The sequence below is a fragment of the Vidua macroura genome, chromosome 2, assembly GCF_024509145.1.
Source record: "Vidua macroura isolate BioBank_ID:100142 chromosome 2, ASM2450914v1, whole genome shotgun sequence".
NCBI classification, from domain to species: Eukaryota; Metazoa; Chordata; class Aves; order Passeriformes; family Viduidae; genus Vidua; species Vidua macroura.
The window spans coordinates 33571060-33594208 of record NC_071572.1 but is presented as its reverse complement, the minus strand read 5'-3'; the positions used below and the strand labels follow the sequence as shown (position 1 = coordinate 33594208).

The following is a 23149-nucleotide window of genomic DNA, read 5'->3' as shown; positions in this document are numbered from 1 at the left end:
TTAGGAAAATTATTTTGATGATCCAACATAGAAAAATCATGTGTTCTGTAAATTTATAATGTTAAGCTTATCAGCAGAGACCCTAAGATGAACTGCAGGCTTTGAATCACTCTTCATATTTCTTTCTTAATTCCTCTTGCTAACAATAGCAGTAAGAATAAACATGGAAATCCAAGAAAGGAGACCACCTACACACAGGCTATCCATTGCTACAAGTTCCTGTTCACCTGCTTAGATGGAAAGCCAAGGATGATACCCAATGGCAGGCTTTGACTAACAGTTTGCTTTAAGACAGCTTTTGGCTAGAAATACAAATGAAAGATCAACAGGTAACAATGTACAGTGCTCTCTAATCTGTCCATGTCACACCAGCAGTACTTATTCTATATTGTACTTTAATTATGAAGTCTCTGAGGAAGAGACTGTTGCCCACACCTGCTGCTTCCTACCGGCACAGAACTCACTCACAGACAGTCCCAAGGTGGCATCCATCACTGCACACTGGCACAAACTCAGCTCAGCCAATGTACTGCAAAACTGGCTTGGTTCTTTGGTTCTCTTGGTTCTTTCAGATGCCCTTGGTTCTTTGTCACAACATTCTTCTTAGGGAACAGGGACTGAATTTTTGTGTGGGGAAAGCGACACCAGTGTGCGCTGGTTTGCTGAATGGTCACATAGCTCTTGGCACATGCCTGGTAATGTCATTTCTCAGCCAGGTGGAGTCAAGCATACACCTTCAAAAGTGTAACATATTAAAGCGTACCATCCCCCTTCTGAGCTATCCTGTTCCCACCCAAAACCTCTCCGTCACACCCCCACATATATATGTTTCGTTAAGCGCTGAGAAAATTAACTCCAGTAAATAGAAACATATAACTACTTGTATGACTACTTCTGTTATTTTTCCTAAGTTTTCATCTGCATTTTCCTTGCATCCCCTTCTCAACCACCTCCCCTTTTCTAAATTCAACATTTCCCATAGTTTTGGAAGGACGTGAAGTAATGTTGAATTATCAAGAATATCTCAATACCTTCAGGTTCTTTCAACAGCAGCATCAGCAAACACAAACATCCAACCACTTACTCCCCTCATCACAACTACCATTCTAATCTCGACAAAAAAACTCCCTGTTTGGTCCTTTGAAGCTGTGACAGATTGAAGGGGAATTATGTAAGCACATTTTCAGGATACTCTGAACACATACACTGTCCCTCAGCTGTATCATAGCACATTTTGACCCTGACCTGATGACAGAAAACCTAAGTTAAGTGGTGGGCAGCTCTAGTGACCTCAGAGTGCTCTGCACAGGCTCCAGCACTGCTTGAACATATTCAGTTATGAGATTTCAGCCCCACCACTATCACAGAGATGGGGCTGTTCAATAAAACCTTACAGATACAGGCTGGGACCTGGATGGTTTGATAGGACTGCTGAGTCAACACTTCCCAGATTATGAACTGGGAAGGTCTACTTCTGAGTTACTGCTGGATAGCAAAGACAACCCAACTGTCTTCCAAGGCAAAACAATTTTAAAAACTGCTCTCCCTCCCCAGACCCCCCAAAAAAAATCCATGACAATATATAAAAAATACTGCTGCCCTGTTGGTGCCCCCGTTTTAAAATCAGGCAATTTGACACTGGCTGCAAATCACAAAGCACAGCCAAGACTGAAGCCACCAGTAGTGGCACACTACCAGGTCTCAGCCAAATGCAGAATATGGAAGACACCTCACTTTATCTCACTCTCCTTGTATCTGCATTGCTTTCAGATGAAAACAGCTTTAGAAAAAAACAACTATTTCCAGTTTCCAGTAAATAGCACTGGGGGAGCTGTGTGCATTAATTAGACACCAGCTGTTAATCTTCACTGCAGAGCACTGCAAGTGAAGACACATCATCTTCCAAAAAAACCATTTTCTTTTGAGAATTCTCCAAACTGAACATGTACTAGAAACATATTGTGATCAGATAAAATGTATGCACGAACAAACGACGGTTCTTGATAGATTTGCCGTCCTAAAAACCCAAATGCCACCTTCAGAGGGACGGCGCGAGGCCGGGAAGCAGGAGCCTCGCGCGCCCCCTCCTGGCCGCCTGGCAGAGTACAACCTGGTTACACAACACATCGCCCAGAGCTGACACGGATCCCGGCAGGCTTCAGGATCTACACAGGAGCTACAGACACCTTCAAAGGCGGCCTGCAGGACTATAACGTGTCGATTTTGCTAATAAGCCGCTCCTGATAAATATTCCTATCCCCCTGAAGTCTCTCATGTGTCTTCGAAGCAAGAGAAAAAGTATATTTTCACAGAAGTACAGAACAGGTCAGGTTGGAAGGGACCGAAGTGGTTGGTGCATCTGGTCCATCTGATTGGTCCGTCTGGTCCAACCTCCCTGCTCAAGCAGCGTCATCCCAGCACAGGATTGCATCCGGACAGCTCTGAACATCTCCAGTGAGGGAGACTCCACAACCTCTCTGGGCAATCTCCTCTAGGGAACAGTCACCCACACAGTAAAGAAATTCTTCCTCATGTTCCAGTGCAACTTCTCAAGTATCAGATTTTACCCACTGCCTATTGTTCTACTGCTTGATGTTTTGGACTTACTGACTTATTTTGGGTTTTTTTGCTTGTCTGTTTTGGTGGTATTTGTATTTAAAAGTGCCTCTACTCAAAAAAAAAAAAAAAAAACAAAAAAAAAAAAACAACTCAATTATAAGTAAAAGGAAAAAACCCTTTGGGAAATGGCTGGACTTCCTGTAAAAATTTTCTAAATCTAACTGCCCATGAGAAATGCAACATTGAAGACTATTCTACTACAATAGAATTGTAGTAGGCAATATTTATTTGTTCATTTTTTATAAATCTAAACAAAATTTTAAATGTCAATCAAGCCTAAAAGCAGAATTTCAGTCAATATTTAACCCTCTGAAAGGATATAAGCCATTTTACAGTCCAGAAATAATTCCTAATTCAGTAACATAAATATAACTGCACATACAGGGATTCACACAGACTGGAAAAATGTTCTGTTATTTAGTATTAAAATTGCTTTTAAAATAAAACCTGAAATGGGGAAGAAAGTAAATTCCTATTGTACCACCACAGTCTTAAAGATCTACTCTCAAGAATTTAAATGCTAGGATTCTTTCAAAAATTTAAAACAAAAAACCTAATGTACTAAGTAAAAAAAAATTAATGTACTAAGTACATTAAAAACCTAATGGACTAAGTAAAAAAAAAAAATTAAACTTTACCTTATCATACAGCATCCACCCAACATATTTTAAGTAGCTATCATTCAAAAAAGCATCTGGGTATGTTTTAATCCAGCTGCCAATTTCTTCAATGCAAGTTGCTCTGATCTCAGGGATAACATCACTGTGAAATTATAAAATCATAATATTAATACATTAAAAATTAATTTTAAAACAAATTCTATTATTTGCAATATTTTTAAGTTCTGGAATTTCAAAAGCATGTATAATTCAAAATATTCCAAGTATCTTTATATTAATATTATAAGTTATTCTTCAATCAATACTACGGCTACTTTTAGCCACAAACTATTTTGCAATTCTGGGTATCTTCTCATTCACAAACACACTGCTCTACAGCCAGCAGGAAGAATTGAAAGAACACACTAGAGAGGTTCTTTTGGAAGCCCAGATTCTTAAAAATAATTTAACTGTTACACCTTCCTTGACACCACAGTGTCTCCAGGATGTTTAACTTGATTCTCATATCTGTACAATCCGAGCAAGAGTTCCTGGGGAATGCAGATACACGTCACAGCTTTGTTTTCACTCTTACCGGTAACGGTTTAGAAATGTCCCTTTGAAAATAGCATTCATCATGTTCTGTATCTCTAGAAGCTTATGCTCATACTGAAATACAAAAAGAACTGAATGTTAATATTGGTCCCACAATACGCTACACATGAAAAATTTTCATCAGGGCCCTTGGAATACTACTGTGATGCAAACTGCTGGTGTTTAAACATGGTACCAACATAAAATGAGGGGTCTGTATCTGCACTAGCAGCTGGCCTTTTTGTGGCTACATCTTGAGGAAAGATTTATTGGATAACTACTAGCCTTGGGAAACAAGCTACTAGTGTGATACAGTGAATTTTGATCTATCAGAAATCACACAAAGATACAGCACAAGTATTAAGCGATCTTCACATACAGATTCAAATTCTCTTTTCATGTACTCGAACAGAGATGGAAAAAAGGCAGACAAAGGAATTTTCAAAATACACAAGTGCATTAAAAACTGAATCCTGAAAATGTAGGTAGGAATTTCTCAAAATCCAAGTCACCTAATAAAAATATTCTCTCATCAACAACATCAGAAGAGTGACAAGTTTTGGTTTTCCCTCCAACACACTCATTTCCTCTGTCTTTCCCATAAGATCAGACTTAAAATGATACTAAAATATCCCGTCTCATCCAAACACTCCTCCCCACAAAAAGGGTATTGTCTCTGTAACAGAGAATCCCACAGACATCTAAAACTCAGAACAGAGATAAGCGATTCTAAGGTCAGGAGACAAGGAACTATACCTGATGTTCATTCATCAAGTCACCTTCTCCCTTAAGCCAGAGTTATTATTATTTACAGCTATAGCTCTGCCTCTGGGAGTTGAAAAGGAGTTGTCTTTGAGCAGGGAAGAAACAACAGAAACTGAAAAGCAAAAATGACACAGGACATCCCTGAAGTTCAATTCATTTTTATAAAGCATGACTTACACAGAGATGACACTTAGCCTGTGTCCCTTTTGATTCATCACTAAAATTTGGGCTTGTAATTTGTACAAACATATACAAAACTGCACTTCCACAACACCAGAGCTACTGAGACAATTAAATTTGTGAGTAAATCCGTATTTGTGTGAAGATCAAAGGCTAATGACACCAATTTAGAAAAGCAACCAGTAGGACAGACATCACAGGTTAACAGTACATAGGGTAGTTTTTACCTTAGTCATGTCTGTACCACTTAATCCAGCCAGTCACACCTGCTCTGCACCATGCATTAGATAAACATACAAACCTCAAAGAACTGCACGGACCCAAAAGCAAGCAGCCAGCAATCCTTTTACACTTTCACAAATCTCCCATACAAGATACTTCCCTAACCTCTTTCCTTTTTCTCTCTAGCTGATCAAGTCTGTAACTGGTCCTCTTGCCACTTAGCCTCTTCTTCTCCACCTCATACAATCTTTGAGCATTGTGTTTGTTGACGTCAAGGTTCAGATGGACGCTTACAACTGCTGTCAGAAGTTTCATTGCTAAAAAAGAAACAAACCCAGCACAGTTAGCTTAGCTCAGAGATATGCAGCATAAATATAGTCACTACTTTACCACAAAAAGGGAATAGTTAGCCAAATCCAGTTTATATTGAAAATATGAACACTACTAGATTATAGTAATTTGCTTTAAAATACAGTGCTTATTTTAAAGGCAGACAATGATCAAAAAGGGAAAATTAATTTCTATTTCTGGTGATTTAAAACTTTTGGTCAGAGTTCTGGTCAGAGAAGTCTTTTACTGGGCAACTCTCTTGTATATTTATGTAATTCTGATTTTTCTGCAAAAGAATCTAGAATTGTGGAACAGCTGATTGTTGGTAACCAAAAAAAAAAAAAATTGAAAAGCTGGCTCAGAAATGGCTGGGAATCTTAATATACTACTGGAATGGACAATAATTCACATTCCTCTAAGGATTGTTGGATGGTTTGAACAGATTTCAAGTCAGTTTTTTGAGCCCTCAAAGCAAACAGCATACTTTAGAATAAATTACACTTTAAGTGCTCTTTGCATGACAAAGAGGGTATTTACTGGCTTTAGGGGAAAAAAGTAGTAGATTTAGTATCATCACGCTGCATGAAACAAAAATGTGCAACAAGCAACATTCTTTTTAGTACAGAGGCCACAAGAACAGCCGTTCTCCAAGGGAAGCTTCTTAAGGTGAAGCATCTACTGCAACCTCATCACATTAGTTAGTGGAGGGAGAAAAACAACAAAACAGAAAACAGTGAAAAATCAGTTACTGAAAAATATAATACTCAGAACATCAAAATTCTGAAGTCAGTCATGTCACACATTAAAGATTTCTTTATAAAGAAAAAATTGTGTTAGATCTATCATATCTAAAGCATTCAAATTCAAATTCTATTTAGATACATGTGGGAACAGTTTATATTACAGACATTCATACAACATACACTAGGAGGAAGGTACTCTCAGTGCATAAGAGAACTGCTCCAGTAAATAGTTTTTCAATTTAAAACTGTTTTGTTAGTACACAAGTCAATAAAACTCAACACCTCTATAGCAACTCTGCAAGTGATTTTACCTGCCAAAGTGCTTGTGTGCCTGAATGCTCTGACCATGGAATCTGCTAACCCTGTAAGCAGCGAGATGATGGTGTCCATCAAGTAGTTATCATACAGGATGCTACACTGGCACTGCTGGACAAGCACTGCAATGAATTCACAGAAATTGGCCTTGAACTTCTTCCAATAGGGTCCTGTTCTGATCAGTGGGTAGTCTTCATTGTCCTGCACAAGAAAGACAAGTTGAGAGAAAACACACTACTTAGCTCAGCTTCTGCATTCCCATCTCTCCCACTGAACATCAGAGACAGTTTTGCTGACAGAGAGTTTCATTTCATCCGCTATAACTTTTTTCATTATTAGTATTCCAAAGTAGCAACAAGCAACTAGGATACAAGCAAGCAGAGAGACGAAATAGCTTTATTCAAGCTACACATAATAATAGCTCACATTTGAAAACAATGTATGCAAAGCAGCTGTAAACAGACAGGGGGAGAAAGTGTGTAAAGGCAGAGCAGAATAAGTAACTTTCACTGGCATAAACCATGAGCACTCCTGGCTTACTCTACTTTCACACAGGTAGCAGTGCTTCCCCACTTTTCTATCCTTCCTCTTCCTGCAAAAGTATGGTAAAATCCAGGCAAAAAATGAAGTGAAAAGTGGAGACAAACAACTGTGGTGTGAACAGGACAGGACTGTTCTCTTCAGCAGCACTGCCAGCTTGAGCAGTTTACCAGGCTAAAGCTTAATGCCAAATACTTGGTCATTCACCTATATGACCTGCACTTGAGTCTCCAAAGACCCCCACAGAAACAGTAAGTGGGCAATACCTTTGACATCATGCAAGTTACAATAAAAATGTAAGTGTCCACAGTATGGCTGATACTGCCAGGAGGAAAGCAGACAGAGGGAAGGTGAAATGACTTCTCATACAAAGTAGTGGAAAGCACACTAGACAGACTTTGCAAATGGCAGCCTCAAGTGTGAACACTTATTTCATGTACACCTCACAGATTCCAGGAATGGCTCAGAATATTAATTTGCATCTTCAGAGTTTCCATGTGTGAGTGGAGTCAAGGAACTCCAAAACTTCACTCACTGTGGAAAACCTCTTCCTAAAGGCTGGCCACTGCTCAGCTGGTCCTTCAACCAGGGGGCAAACACCTTCTCAGCCACATTCTAACACAGCATCACACTCAGTGCTTATAAAGTATTATAAAGTACACTTCATGCTTTTCTCTTGTAACTATGTCTCCAATGCAGAGGGGCTGCTCCTTCTTTAATGATAAATGCAAATACAGGATGATCACAGGGCTGGCTGCAACCCAAAGCACATCAGGAATTTGGAATATGCTCCTGACCAGGCTGTAAGAGTCAGTTCAGAGCCTAACAGTAGCAGCAAGTGCCAAAACAGAAAGGGAAGTTTCCAGCAAGTCTTATTTAATGCTCCTTGATCATGACAGGGACAGAAGAAAGGCCATAGTTCAGGAAATATCTACTTTATCACCATAGCTTGCACCTCAATCTGAAAAGCAGTACAAAATATACAAAGACTTCTCACTTTTTAAGAGCATTTCTACTGCCCATGTTTATCACAGTAGGATACTCTTCAATGGTAGCATGCACGCTGTAACCATATACGCAACATGAAGGGCACACCACCTAAATTTAGGCACCTAACTTAGGATTCCCTTAGATTCTTTTCATAACCACTAGAGAAATAACTCTGCTTCCAGAAATCAAGTCAGATTAAGCCCTTAACACAGGTTCTTCCAGAGTGATGTGAGCTCCTGTTCTGACTCAACCAGGAAATGTTTCCTTCTTTCCTACAGAGTCTACAGAAAGAGAGGAAAGTCAAAATGAAGTGCCAACAAGGAGTTCAGATAAATTCCCCACAGAAAAAGCTATACTACAGTTGTGGAAAGCTACAACAGCCCTACCATGTCCACCGGCCAAGTAACTGTTAGGATCCAAGGATACGCCATGAATTTCTTATACTGCAACCCAGTTTCCTGTAATGCAGGAGACAAAATTTTGAAAGCTTGTTAATGAAATGGCACAGATAATTCATAGACAAAAGAATTACAAAACACGCAACATATTTTAAAGGCCATTAGAACTGCAACCAATGTGCATTACAGGTGACCCACACAAGCCAAAATACTACAAAAAACCTAAATCCTTCTCATCTGGGTTTTGTTGTTTGTTTTTTTTTTTTTTAACCAATGACAGAAGAAAGACACTTTTGTATAAAATCCTTGTTTCCATAATTTATAAGCAAACATATACAAAGTATAACCCTCATTATTAACTCCAAGATAAGGCTCCTCAGCAAGTCTAAGTATGTAAAACCATTTTCAACATTTGGTACCTAGATGTAAAACATCTAAACCTTAAAAAAAAAACATTCTGAGCTTTTCAAATTAAGAGAGAAATGTTTTCATCACCAGTGTGACTTAATTCAAAGATGTTTTCTCAACTCTGCAATTATTCCAAAACAAAAGGCATTAAATATAGAGCTCTTTATCAGGTTCAGCGAAGCACAAGTATTTCTATCCCCATCTAGCTGTACAGCTAAGCACCAAAGTTAACTCTTCCCTTCCTAAATGTCTGAGCAACAAAACAGGAAAGAAAAGAAAAACTCTGTAAGAACAAAGAACTGCAAGAAGTAAATGTCACAAACAGGAACAAAAGCAGAAGAAACAGGTTATCTTAAAATAGAAGAAAAACAAAGAACAGTGTGAAGACAAGACTGTCTCATCACTGAGGAATACCATGGCTCACAAAGATGAAATAAATGCCTCAATGACCATATTAAAGCTATTCTCTGCTTCCAACATCAGTACAAGTTTTCACAGAATTACAGAAAGACTGAAATTGAGAGGGATTCTTTGACATCATCTAATCCAACCCCACCTGCTCAAGCAAGGTCAGTCAGCAAAGGCTGCCCAGTGCACTGTGCAACCAGCACCTATGCTCTCAACTCCTGGAAATGTAGTTACCATAACTAATGCAATTTTAAGAGGCAAGCAGCCCTTCTCTGTGACCAAGCAGGTCACACATTCATTACGTCCTTACCAGGCCCTGAAGGTCCTGTGAACCAAGCAGACAAATGAAACAGATTAACTTCTCTCCCTCATAGTCTCATGGTTCCTGGGTGCCAGACCAATTACTCCCTTCCTTACCAACCCTGTAGGTCCCAGGCATTCGGCCAGGCAGGGAGTGGCAATGACCCAGTCAGAGAACAGGGAAGCATCACAGCACCCAGAGCACTGTCGACAAAATCAAGGTACTGCAAGGTCTAAGTGGTGAACTCTGACCAGAGCTCATGCTGGACAGTGAGACCTGAGCTATATTATAAATTCTATATTATGCTATTATATTGATTCTGCTTATAGAAATCCTGTGCCATTTTAATAATAAATTCTGCTCTATACTAATAATAACACATGGTTAAGAAATAAAGCTTTAATTTTAACTACAATTGATGCCATCATCATTCTGTCAAGGATCCCTCAAAGTACACGTCTTTTCCCTCACTGTCAGGTGATGCCATGAGCAGTCAAATACTATCTTCAGAGACTCTCTTGGCAATCTGCTCCACTGTTTGACCATTCTCTCAGTATAAGTTTTCTTGTGTTCAGGTAAAATTTTGTCCATTTTAGTTTGAACCACTGCCCATCTTGGCTTGCCTTTGCACTCACCATCTCACTGCACACCACTGAGTGGAGCTGTGCTTCCTTCTGTCACATCAGGTATTTTAACACATGAGTGAGACTCCTTTGAGCCAGCTTCTTTCCAGACTGAACAAGCTCAATTCCCTCAGCCTCTCTCTCCTCATATCAAAGATCATAAATCATCTTTGTGGCCCTTCACTGACCTCACTCCAGTAAACCCATCTCTCTCTTGTTCTATAAGGTCCAGAACTTGACTCAGCACTCCAGACAAGTCTCAGTAGTATGAGCAGAGAGGAAAGATCATCCCCTATGATCTGCTGGCAATGCTCTGCCTAATGCAGGCCAGGAGGTTGTTGGTCAACTTTGCAGCAAGGGTGCATTGTTGGATCATGTTCATTTTTGTCACCCACACCAAGATCCTACTCTGAAGAACTGCTTGCCAGTCAACCAGTCCCCAGTGTGTAGTGGTGCACAGGGATTCACTCCCAGGTTCCTAGGGCTTCCTGTTGTAGAACTTCATGAGGTTCCCCTCTGCCAAACTCTCCAGTCTGTTGAGGGTCCCTCTGAACAGCAGAACAACCACCTGATTTGACAGCTAATCCTCCCCGTTTTGCATCATCTGAAAATCTGCTGAGAGTAAACTCTTCCTTGGTGTCCAGGTCATTATTAAATATGTAAAACAGCACTGGCCCCAGTATCAAACTGGGGTACAGCACTAGTGACTAGCCTCCAACTGGACTTTTTGCCACCTACAGGCCTGGATATTCCACCAGTTTTCAGTCCACGTCACTGACCACTAACTCATACTTCACCACCATGTCAATGAGGATATTAGGATTTCTTTTCTTGCCATACTGAACTCTATCAATATTTCCCACTAACATTAGGAAGAATTCTAGGAGGAAGCATTGGTACAAGGATATAATGCTGCAATTAACTGAACAGCAATGCCATGGTTGAATCACTGAAATGATCGTGAATGAATTCCCTGGATGCTAGAAACAAACAGCAAAAATTCAAAGGCAAGATGATATTGAGCAAATATTGGGCAATATTTTCAACTCTCATTACTACTTTCACTATTATTGCCACTAGTTTTCAAAAAATGCTTTTGAAATCACAGTAGTCCCATATGGCACTCCTTCTCAACTAACTTAAGCCAGTAACTTATAATTCCATCTTATTTATGAAAAAGGTAAGAAAGAACTTACTTTCTTCCTAGAGCATGGAAAATACAGCTTCTAAGGCAACTGCAGAACCTGCCTTTTTGCCCAGGACAGGTGAAATGGTTACAGAGCTGTAATATTTCTAGGCTGATGGTAAAAATAATCACATCTTTGTATCTGCCAGAGTGCCTGCACTATCATGAGTGTTATTCAGGGCTAATTTAGTTGGCAAAGAACTGCCAGAGTACTAATTCATATGACCAGACACATATAGGTTCATTTCTGTCAAAAAATTAGCCCAAGTGCTACTACACTTCTAAAATTAAGAAAACCATGCTGGCAAATTCACCCTCTGTGGGAATTTCTACAGCAGCTGGTCTTTGAAAGATGCTCAATTAAAATAAGGCTGATGGCTGCTGCTTGACAAATCAATTCAGAAGTGACAAATATAGGGAAAAAAAAAAGCATGGAAGCAACTGTGAGAGCACTGCAGAAAATTTCATGTTGGCATAATTAGTCACGGAGCAGTCAAGCAGTGAAACAGCATTGTAAAGCTATGTGCTTTTCTTAACAATTCACAAGAAATGAAATACTCACTACTGTTTTCAAAATTATCTAACAATCTGAAATGCATTTTTCTTCTTCCATATGACATAATACAGTTATTAAAAATCCTAATTGTCAGTAAAGCAGAAATAACATATTCAAATAAAATATCAGCTAAAAACATCTTTGAAATAATTAATCAGTAATCCATATTAGTATTTTTAAATGACCTATCAACCAAATACCAAAGGAACCATTTACCTGCTGCAGTGCTGGTTTATATCTACGTCTATAAAGTCATTATCAAAAGAATTCCTAAGAGAAAGATTCATGAAGGCTGCAGTCAGACAGTCCTAATAAAACTCTCAAAATAAAAGTAACTTCAAAAAAAACATATCTTGCTGCTGCTAAAATGGGTCATTATGACAACAAATTTCTCTTGCAAAAAAAAAACAGGTTTATTTTACTAAATAAATGAAGTGGTACAGAGCTCCTGATAAGCAACAGGAATTCCATCCAGGTTGGCTATTAAAGTAGAGCCTATTGTTTATATTAAAAAGACATGCAAAATCAAAGTTGTACCTACCTTATCAAAGGTCTCTGTCATTTTTTGCATGACATCCTTCTTGTACAAACTTTGAAACATCTCTGCTGTTACCATGCCTAAAAAAAAAGATAGTGTTTTAGAAAGAATTACTGACAACTCTACAACATTAATCAAGTCCAAACCACAGTAAGGACTTCATTAAATTTAGACACACCAAAGACAGGGTAATTCTGTTTTATGTCTGTACACTGGTACAGGTAATATATATATAAAGAAACAAGTAAATAAATTGATAGGAAAAAGTACTGATGAACCAAAACTGAAATTCCCATTAGAGAAGTCTGCTCTGTGCTGTATGAAAAGGATATTTTCTCTGTTCATTCATTTACTTCAAAGACTGACTAAAATTTTGCCCATAGGTCAAAACTAGTCAAAAACCCCAAAGTATTTCTCATAAGAGAAGGCATATCAGTCAAAGACCTAGGGAAAAAAAAAGACACATAAAAAGTACATTTCTAGCTGCTTAAATACACTCAGAAGTTTCAAACTAACAGGACAGTCTTCTTAAAACTCTTACTTGCCATCCTGAAGCATTTCACTAGCAGACTCTTCCCAGAAGGCTTCAATGTTTGTTATGAAACAGACAGCTTCACAACACTCTAGCAAAAGCAACTGCAATGAGGCAAGACATTGCTTTTCTAGCCACCAAAGCAGGGAGCTGAATTTGCTAGCTGCTTATTTTCAAACAAGGATACTAGCAAAACAAAAGATACCAGGAAATATAAAACAAATGGCAACTGAAACACTGGATTTTAATTAGAACATTCATCAAAAGCACTGTCCCTATGTGAGGATTCTCCAAAGCAATGTGACATGCCACTTCAGAAACCTGACCCTGCAAACCATGTTCAAATACAGCTCTCAGAGCTGGAATGCTGCTAGCACAAAGAATTTAACCAGCAGCATTCTTTTCTATTTTGCCTGCCCATCTGGAGTTCGTCTTAACGAACTGTATAGATCAGAAGTTCATGATTTACTGGAGAGAAAAACTCCATTTCAAAAAGCACACATCAGACTCCTCTCACACACAGACACTGGAATGGGCTGTGAAGAAGGTAAATTACCTTGACAGCCTGAGCACTGAATGAAGAAGTTGATGAGATCCAGAAGTGCCACATTCCTGTCTTGTTTATAAGCTTCAACCCAGTCAACTACCACCGACTAGAACAGATTAAAGAAGCTCATTAGTCAGGAGATGAACACAGTTTGCTGCACTCCACTGAAGATACCCACAATAAAGACAAAAACTAACACTGCTCCAACTCCATTAAATTACAAAACCAAGAATAAACTCCAAGCAATTCTCTTCCATTTCTAGTAGTTCTAAAAGACTCTTTCAAGTCTTAAACTGCTTTAGACAATGCTGCTTTTCACAGATGCTTTCCTTCCTGTTAACACGGAAAATTACCACCGTTTTAATAAATGTAATATAAAAAAAAAAAAAAAGTTGTCCTCCTGAGTTCTTGATTGCACTGAGGTAACCATTTAATTTAAAAACAAAGAAATAAACACAAACAACAAAAAAACCCCACACATACATTTAACCTCTGCACCATTTAATAATTAGTATTAAATTCTACTAGCAATTTACCCTGGAAGTTCTCTTTTCTTCTAGCACTTGATTTGTGCAGAAGGTTTGAAACAGTTCACATACTAACATAAGGCAAAAAACAACTCCAAATTTCATTTCTAGGGCAGTACAGCCTACAGCCTCTAAGTGACATGGGTCTCCTGGGACAGGCCATCCAGGCTTCAACCCACTAGTAGTTCCACACAGCAGTTTTAATAAATTCTAGCAGCAACAGAATTCAAGCTTTTGTTTCTTTTTGTCAAGAAACAAAAGCATCCTTTCCACGACCTTCCCATGATCGTTGGCACAGCAGAAGCCAAGCTCTTCAGGGAGCTCTACTGAAGTTACCCCAGCTATAGCACAAAGGTTTCATATCCAAAATATAAATGTACTTTTCATGCAGATGTGCACACACACACACACTGCTTACAATCACTAGACACCAGAGACATATCTATAACTCTACATAAAAATATTTGGGGCTCCAGATTTTCATACACATATACAAAGATAATATACACATGTGCTCACAGACTATGAGGAGGTGGGCTTCCTCACATTGAAGAAAATTGCTAACTATATAGATGAACAGGGAACCTGGCTATTATACAAGCTGCTGGCAAACTGCATTGGAATGAAGGAAAAAGATTAATGGTACAAGGCAAGCACAGGGAGGGGGGGAAGAAAAAAAATTAAAAAAAAAAAAAGAAAAGCCTGATTTTTCAGAATTCTGAACAACTAAAATTTGCTATTGATGAATCTTTTCCACATTTTTTTAAATAATTATCTCATTGTATATTAAGGCATTGTAGACCTGTTTAGGTACAATTTTGTTCCTCTTTTTAAATATCTGACAGCTACCTCTTCACTAATTTCTTGAAGCTTTCCAAGAGCCACGCTCACAGCAGTTTTCCAATCAAACATGTTTCTTCCCCAGCTAACCCAAAATTTAAATGTTCCATAGTACAAATAATGGAAATGACTACTGTTTATTCACCTTCCCTCCACCAAGTGCTTTCAGAACTCAGTGCTGGGAATACCTGCATGGCCTGCTTCCCCATGCTAACCACTTCAAACAAGGTAACTGCCTCAACCACTTCTCCATTCTGCAGCTGGCTCACTCTTCTGCTAGCAGTAGAATTCCTCCTTATGTTTTCACACTGCTCTCGGACCTTTCTCTTCTCTCTCTGAAACGAGTCAAGTAAACAAAGTATGTGAGAAAACACAACAGACAACAGACATTCACAGATACAAGTTTATTTTGCTCTTATTATAATCACTTCCTCAGGCTGCTCAGTTTTATGCCCCAAGGATCCCAACAATGCCTTACCAAATACGACCATACTAAAAGGGGATGAAAGAAAACATTTACCAGTTTGAATTTTACTCTTTAACAATGAGTCATAAGCATAGGAAAATATAACAGGAAAGAAGTTTTTGTACAGTTGCACACTACCCAGAAGGCAGTTTTCAGTGGCAGCTGTCATTTCTGAAGAATAGAAAGCAAGCACAGAAGCTCTTTTACATCTTTTCACTCACAGGTTAAACTCACTACCTGCAAATTAACAGCAGCTGCACACAAAGCACAGAAAGGAAGAGCAATGCTGAAATGAACTGACCATTCAAAGTCCAGCATTGAGGCTCTGCTGCCAATGGAATTTGAGAGTCAAGCTGTATCCAGTGTCCAACTTTTAGATGCAGTGTGATTGCTGCATGCAATACTCAATTTTGCAACAACTGAATGAGACACAAAATAAACTCCACAACTTAAAAGAATTAAAACTTTTAAAAGCTTGAATGAAGTGGTACAAAATTGACTTACTGGTGTTTTCAGGTTGCCATTTCTCACACAGGTGCCATTCTGCGTAGCAGACTCGGGAACAGTCTCATCATAGACAGCATTCTCTCTAAGGTGTAACAAACACGTTGAAGGGGTTAGCAGTGAGCACTCAGAACTACACACTTCAGGACAAAACCAGAAGAAAATAAAAGCAAATATGCGTATTTTAGTATTTTTAATTAATTCTTTGAAAGTGGTGACATTTTGTCACTAAAAGCCAAACAGCTAACTTTAAAAGTACAACAGAAATTTGGGGCCTTTTTCAAGCTACTGGCTTGATATGCAGATAATTGGAAAACCAGCAAAGCTATCAAAGGTATCAAGGAAGTATAAAGTAAGTATATGAAAAAGAAAGTTGATGTTGACTTAATGCAGCCTTTGTTGACTTAAGAGCTTTGCACCGTGAACCAATAACACAAGTAGGCATTCACTCTGTGGGTGCCCTAAGCTAAACAACGCAGTAACATTTCACGGGTCTACATTTTAAACTGGGAGGAAGAAATTGGTTTACTTTGTTTATAAAACATGCTGAAGAAAAAAGATACATAAAAAATTTCATTTTCAGGTCATTGCTAATATCATGGAGGAACAATTTTATAAAGAAAGATGCACCTTCTGGGAGATCTGGAGCCATACATTTATCTGCAATGAAACCGTGCCATCTTTCATCATTCCCAATGCTAACAATGTGCTTTGCCAAAGGTCATGTTTGAGTAGACGAGCTGGATCCCACTTGTGCAGCAGGTCCAGTACTGGAAGCTGGCTGCAATGGCCTCCTTTAAACTACAGTGGCCAGGACATGAAGCCAGTTGACTTGTACTACAGGAAGGCACAGAAAGAAAGTAAATATGAGAGTGTACAATTACTTCTATTTTTGTGATACTACTGCAACAAGAGAGTGTACTAACACAAGTGACCACTTTACAAACAAAAAAAACCAGCATGTTACACTATCAGATACAGTCAACTCTCCAGTACCCAGTGTTGGCTAACACAGATGGAGAATTAACTGTTCTATGAATGCAGAGGAAGCTCAACTCCACCTAGGTTTATCAATGCCAGATAAGCAGTTTTATCGTTTTTCTTCCCACAACTGTTTTGCAAAGCAAATTCTGAGACTGAATAGCATCAACTGCAGGACCAAGGACCCGACATTATTTTGTTGGTAAGAGCAGACAGGTTTTATTTAAACACGTCTCTGTTTACATTTTTGATCTACTGAGACACTTCAAGAAGTGATGTAGAATGACGCTTCCAAAGACTCCTATAAAAATTCTATATAAATATATAATTGCACAAAAATGTATAAAATTTCTAAATACAATTATGCATACGCTTACCTTCCTTACAGAGAAATGTCCCATGGAAGTTAAACTCCATTAATTACTACTTATAGAAAAGTTCAAAACATGCCACAGTGTTTGATAGACAAAAGGAAAGAAAATAATTCAGGATGAACCAATCCTTATACCAGCTGTCTGGACTTCTGCATGTGAAGAGTGGGATAAACTATAGCTCCCAGCTGAGTCAGCATTCCATAAGCAATCATTCACAAAAGTTTTCAATTGTCTTCTTTGATTTAAAATTGCAAGCCACAGATATTAAGTATCCCAAGTACTACCAGAGACTTCCCAGCTGAAAAGAACAAACAGCAAGGGACAACAATATGTATTGCTTTTCTGATGCCAGTTTGCTCTTCTCAGATCCTTCTACAGACCACAAAACCAAAAAGAATCCAAACATGTTTGGCAAGGAGCTGTTTCTCCTATGTGATTAAAGCCTTTCACTCTTGATTTCAAAGCAGAATGCATCACTGTGGGGCTGGACTAACAGGTTCTTACTTGCACTGTTTCACAGAAACAACAACTCACGTGCCAGCCAACACCACAGTAACATGGGTTACTAGTTTCTGCACTGTACCTCAACATAACACTCAACACACCTTCAAAACCTTTTCTGAATTGTTTACAAGTACTAGTTAGCAACTTACTCCATCCCATAATGAAGGTTAATGCACTGCATTTGATTATAGCAACTATATTTGAGTCCATTATTATTTAAAACACTTAAATAATTCAAAAATCAGAACTGCCACAGGACAGCTCCACGAAGGACTTGTCTGATCATGTACTGCTTTTAGTATCTCCGTCTAGAACATACTTCTTTGAAGGTTTAATTCACGCTTCTCTTTCCCAAGAATATCCTGAAGGACAGCACTCTGGACAGTATCTACTGGCCTCGTGCTACTTGTTTAGTCTCTTATGCCAGACAAAATGTACTTGTAGCAAAAGGGGCCCAACAAAGTAAAGAAATGCCTAGCATATGGAACAGCATGTTAGCAAAGCTCAGCCAAACCTCCAACAGTGGGAAGACCACAGATCTACAGATCCCTCATGCTGAGCCAAATAAAACATATCTGGGGTAAAACCTGTTAGAGTACCTGTTACACATGCAACTAAACATCTATCTTAAGCATTTGCCAAATTTAACTAAGCACTAAATACTAATAAGCCATTTAGATTCTGAAGTGTTTCACTTTTTTTTTTTGAAGCTTCCAGTGAGGCTATTCATAAGGCAAGTACAAACATTTGCAGAAACTAGACCACTAGACCAGCACCTAGAAACTGAACCCCATGAAACCAATGAGCAATTAAATGGGATATTTAAATGGAACTTGCATTTGCACAACTACATTTCTGTTGAAGAAACTATTAAAAGAATTAAGACATTCTCATATCTTCTTAAGCAAAACATAGGTATTACTGTACCTAGTTGGGGAAGACACGGGGGTCACTTCTGCAGCAACCCCTATACAGATCTCCATTTAACATCTTCTCAACTATAGGAGTGCAATGGTAGGGTGACAAATTTTGAACTAGCTGGGGTTTTTTTTCCTCCCTTTGTTATTTTACACCACGTTGAGCACTTCTGCATGCATACATTCACTGCTTCATGCACTGGAAGAAACAGCTCTCAGCCAGTTAGTTGCTTCCATCAGCAACCAGTAAGAAAGCATAAGCAAAATGCCATTTCTATTTCCACCTTTATACCCTGCTATGTATGGCTCAGAGACTCATTTTTACCTTATGTTCCTGCCACAGTATTATCCTTTCACCAGCACTTGAAGTATTACTGATAAGATAAAACACCTGAAGTACGAAGGAAGCCAAGTCCCACATCTAATGCTCGGACACAATACTACTGTGAGAACATCTGAATTCAGTTTTCTTATCCTAATAAACATTTAGAAGAGATTTGGTGACTCACACTTGAAAACAAAAGTACCCCTTTACCAAGGAGGCAATATATTCCTTTTGCTATGTAAAAGGAACAATTAATCTATGCTACTGAAAGAATCCTACCTGTAAATTTTTAAATTTATAAATTTCAAAATAACTGGTTCATCTTTTAGAAGCAACACAAGAAGCTCCACTAAGCAACTGCCATCTGCCTGCCTAACACTTTTGAAGGTAAAAGGCTGGTTTCAGATGAAACATACTGGAATATATGGGAAGCTATTCATGTCATCATGGGCTACAACTCTCAGCTTTCATTAGAGCATAATGAAGCAAAACACAGGGAGTAAACAGGCCAGGAACGTGACAGGATCAGAAAAGACTAGGCTGCAGTGAGTTCAAAGCACACAACAGTGGACACCTAAGAAGTTTCACTCTTTGAAACCAAACAAGAAATACACAAATGCTTTAACTTTACATTTATTTATATATATTCTAGTAGAACTTCTAGTTGCCATTGTGTAAACAATTATATGAATACTTTATCTCATCTCAACAGATGACTAACAAATAAAAGGAAGAAGACATGATAAAAACAATACAAAATATATAGAAGCAATGCCCCCATCAACGCCTACAGGGAGCTAGCATATTATTTAGCACTCTTCTCCCTCAGCATCCCCAAATTCTCCAATAAAGGGAACACCTGCACTGACAATGAATCTGATCTGCCCCTTTTTTTGTAAGGTGCACTGTGGTGAATAAGGCAGAAAAGCTTACAAAGCCAAGGCCCCTGTCAAACAGCATAAAATGCTACATTAAGAAGATGGTAAATAGTACATGAAAGGAAATAAAATGAAGATATTAGTAACAAAGCACAATGCACAGCAAACCCTTTTTTCCCCTTTCTCCCCAAGATGACACACTACAGACTGCCACGGTATCTGGCACAGCACAAATCCAAGGGACAGCACCCGAATTCGCCAACAGATTTTACAGGCAACCTGTGCCAGGTCTTACTTTTGGCTGGGAAGGTTACTGGCTGCGTTGGGCTCGGCTATCATTTCCGCTACATTATTTCAGCAGCATAAACAAGCTGTCACGACCTTCCGAGGAAACTTCACCGAAATCGAGAGTGTTAAAAACTTAACAACCCTTCGGCTTTTGCGGGCGGAGCAGAGGCCGAAAACTGTCAAGAAAGGCACACAAAGAGACTTAATTCCAAGCAAACCAGGGCAGAAACAGCCCCCCCTCCATCCCCCCTCCCCCCACGGCCTCAGAAGAGGATTAAACAGAATGAAATTAAACCTACCGACAACCCCGCAGTCCCTCCCGGGCGCTGCCCAGCGCGGCCGGCCCGGGCCTGGCGTCAATCACGGCGGCCGCTGGGCCCAGCAGGGGCGGGGAGCGCTGTCACATGGGCGGCGGCGGCGCTTCCGCAGCGGCCGGAAAGACGCGACCGGTGACGGTCCCTGCCCACCGGCCCGGGCTCGGCGGTGCCGATGGGGCCCGGCCGCCTCTCGTGGTCGCTGCTGCTGCGCTGCCGGCGGGCGGCGGCGGCCCTGGGCGCGCCCCGGTGCCGCCCGCTGCCCGCCCGCCCGCTCAGCGCCGCCGCCCCGCTCCGGGCCCCCCTGCGCCCGCCGGGCGCGGGCGGAGGAGCGCCGCGGAACGGGACGGCGGGCGCTGGCGGCGATGAAGAAGAAGAAGAGGAGGAGGAGGATGAGGCAGCTCTGGAGGAGCTGCTGGGCCAGTCTCCGCTGGCCCCGGGGCCTGGCGCCCAGCGCGTTGCCATCGTGCACCCCGCGGTCAAGTGGGGCCCGCAGAAGTCGCCGCTCACCACGGGTGCGGGGCTGCGGGAGGCGGGCGGGATCCCAGGGAGCTTTACATCCAGGGGGTCCGGAATGGACTGCCCCGGGAGGCGGTGGAGTCACTGTTCTTGAACGTGTGTAAGAAAAGACTGATAGTAGCGCTGAATGCCGGGGGCTGTTGACATGGTGGTGTTCGGTTGCAGCTTGGACTCGATGATCTCAGAGGTCTTTCCCAACCCAGCTGATTCTGTGCCTGTGCCGCTTGTCTGAAGCAGAGCCGCTGTTACAGCGGTGAGACCGCGACGTGCAGCTTGCAAAGTACAAGCTTGGATGGAAGGTCTCGGTCGTTCTTTCCATCTTTGACAGCTTTTTAAAAGACAGGGAGGTGTTAGTGAGTGTTGGCAGGTCTGTGCTTTGACTTGCATACCGTGCTGACTGTATTTTGGACGGCAGAGCGCCTCAGTGCAGGTTGGTCAGGGAAACAGTCAGTGTCCCCCTTATTAGCACAATGTTAATTGCCCTCAGCCGTGCTGCCTGCACAGGTGGGCTGGAGTCCTTTGGCCTTATGGTTGCCCAGAAGTTGGCTGGAGAGCAGCAATACCCTCCTGTCCAGAGAAGAGAGTGCAGTGAAGTCCTGTATAAATCCTCTCGGGGACTTAAGTTCTTTTGTGCAGCTACTTAGTGATGCACCAATAATTCCTCCGTAAGGACCTTTTTGTAGGACTACTATTAGCTTTCTCTCAGAAATCATTGTAACTAGCTAATGTATAAGCATTAATCACACACAATTAAGATACATTATGAACTTGATGCTCCTCTTTGAACACCTCTCTAATTAGAAGGTTGCAATGTAAAGGATTAAAGCATCTTGTAAGTTGGCTTTTTATGAATAGAATCATAGAATGGGTTGGCTTGGAGGGAACCTCTGAAGGTCATCCAGTCTGACTCCCTGCAGTGATCCAGGATGTCTTCCACTGGATGAGCTTGTTCAGAGCTCTGTCTAATCTGGCTGTGAATGTTCACGGGGAGTGTTTACAGGACCTCCACCTCTCTGGGCAATCTGTTCCAATGTTTCACCACTCTCATTGTAAAAAATTTCTTTATATGTAAATTTAGATTTATATCAAATCTAAATCAAATCTCTTGGTTTAAAACCACTGCCCCATTTTATTGAAACAGGTTTTGCTAAAAAGTCTGTCCCCATTTTTCTTATAAGCCCCTTTTACGTACTAAAAGGCTGTAAAAAGGCTTTCCCAGGAGCCTTCTCCAAGCTGGACAACACCGACTCTCCCAGACTTTTCTCACAGGAGAGGTTCTACCTGTCTGATCATCTTTGGGACACTCCTCTGGACCTGCTCTAACAGGTCCATGACTACCTTGTGCTGGGGACCCCAGAGCTGGATGCAGCACTGCAGGTGGGGTCACACCAGAGCAGAGCAGAGGGGCAGAATCCCCTCCCTTGCCCTGCTGGCCACGCTGCTTTGGATGCAGCCCAGGACACATGTGGCTCTCTGGGCTGCAAACACAGAGTGCTGGGTCATGTCCAGCTTCTCATCCACCAACACCCCCGAGTCCTTCTCGGCAGGGTTGCTGTCATCTGTCCATCCCCCAGCCTGCATCAATATCCTAGGGGGTTGCCCTAACCCAGCTGCAGGACCTTGCCCTTGTTGATCCATGTTTTCCCTAATTTTCCATGGGCCCATTTCTTGAGCCTGTCCATGTTCTTCTGGATGGCAAGAGACAGTTTGTATGTACTTATTCTTTTATTCCAATTTGTTATGTGATGAACCTAAATCTTGTTTAGTTTTATTAGTGCTGCTATTTCCAACAAACTGTCACATTGCAGAGTAAAGTTTTTAACCTTTTCAGAATTGACATGACATATTTTTTCAACTGAAAAGTAGGTAAAATAAGAAGGCACCTTTCTGTCCAAACATACAGAAGAATAGCAATGGTCCCTTTCCATTTATTTAGGCCCTCTAGATGAAGAGCCTGTAGTCTGAACAAATGTTTAGGAATGATTTTTGAAGCACCACAGATACAACAGGATATCTGTGTATTTTACAAAAATAACATGAACAATATGAGGAAAGAGTGGATCATGATTTTCTTTAAAAATATGTTATCTTTTGGACCAATTTAACCTATTTAGTATATAAATTATATTTTGCTGTCTAGAGAAACTTCACAAATTTGTTCTGAAGAGGAAAAGTTTGGCATACCAAGACTAGAATTGCTAATCTCATATTTTTGTGTAGTCTTTGTGATTTCACAAAGTCCTTAAAAATCATTGCTTTGCAATGTAGATGTTAAAAACTCAAAAGTAATTGATGAACCAGAATACAGGATTCAAATC

The 23149-nt window shown here is 40.3% G+C and overlaps 2 protein-coding genes across 4 annotated transcripts in view; one reads left to right on the top strand and one right to left on the bottom strand.

The window, feature by feature from the left end:
• Positions 1–20392, bottom strand: part of LOC128803341 (cohesin subunit SA-2-like) — a 58813-nt gene extending 38421 nt beyond the window's left edge. For both annotated transcript variants that reach the window (XM_053970211.1, XM_053970213.1), the window contains exons 1-11: positions 20298–20392; positions 20006–20174; positions 15732–15816; positions 14950–15096; positions 13404–13500; positions 12319–12395; positions 8284–8355; positions 6364–6568; positions 5145–5296; positions 3814–3887; positions 3258–3381 (exon numbers count right to left, since the gene is read on the bottom strand). In XM_053970211.1, the coding sequence (XP_053826186.1) occupies positions 3258–3381; positions 3814–3887; positions 5145–5296; positions 6364–6568; positions 8284–8355; positions 12319–12395; positions 13404–13500; positions 14950–15096; positions 15732–15816; positions 20006–20049 (1077 nt within the window). In that variant the 5' untranslated portion in view covers positions 20050–20174; positions 20298–20392. The remainder of the gene's footprint in view (positions 1–3257; positions 3382–3813; positions 3888–5144; positions 5297–6363; positions 6569–8283; positions 8356–12318; positions 12396–13403; positions 13501–14949; positions 15097–15731; positions 15817–20005; positions 20175–20297) is intronic.
• A 95-nt stretch (positions 20393–20487) lies between these two features.
• GTPBP6 (GTP binding protein 6 (putative)) overlaps positions 20488–23149 on the top strand; it is an 11311-nt gene continuing 8649 nt past the window's right edge. The window contains exon 1 of one of the 2 annotated variants that reach the window (XM_053971296.1): positions 20488–20827. In XM_053971296.1, the coding sequence (XP_053827271.1) occupies positions 20488–20827 (340 nt within the window). The remainder of the gene's footprint in view (positions 20828–23149) is intronic. The other variant, XM_053971297.1, reaches the window with a different exon arrangement.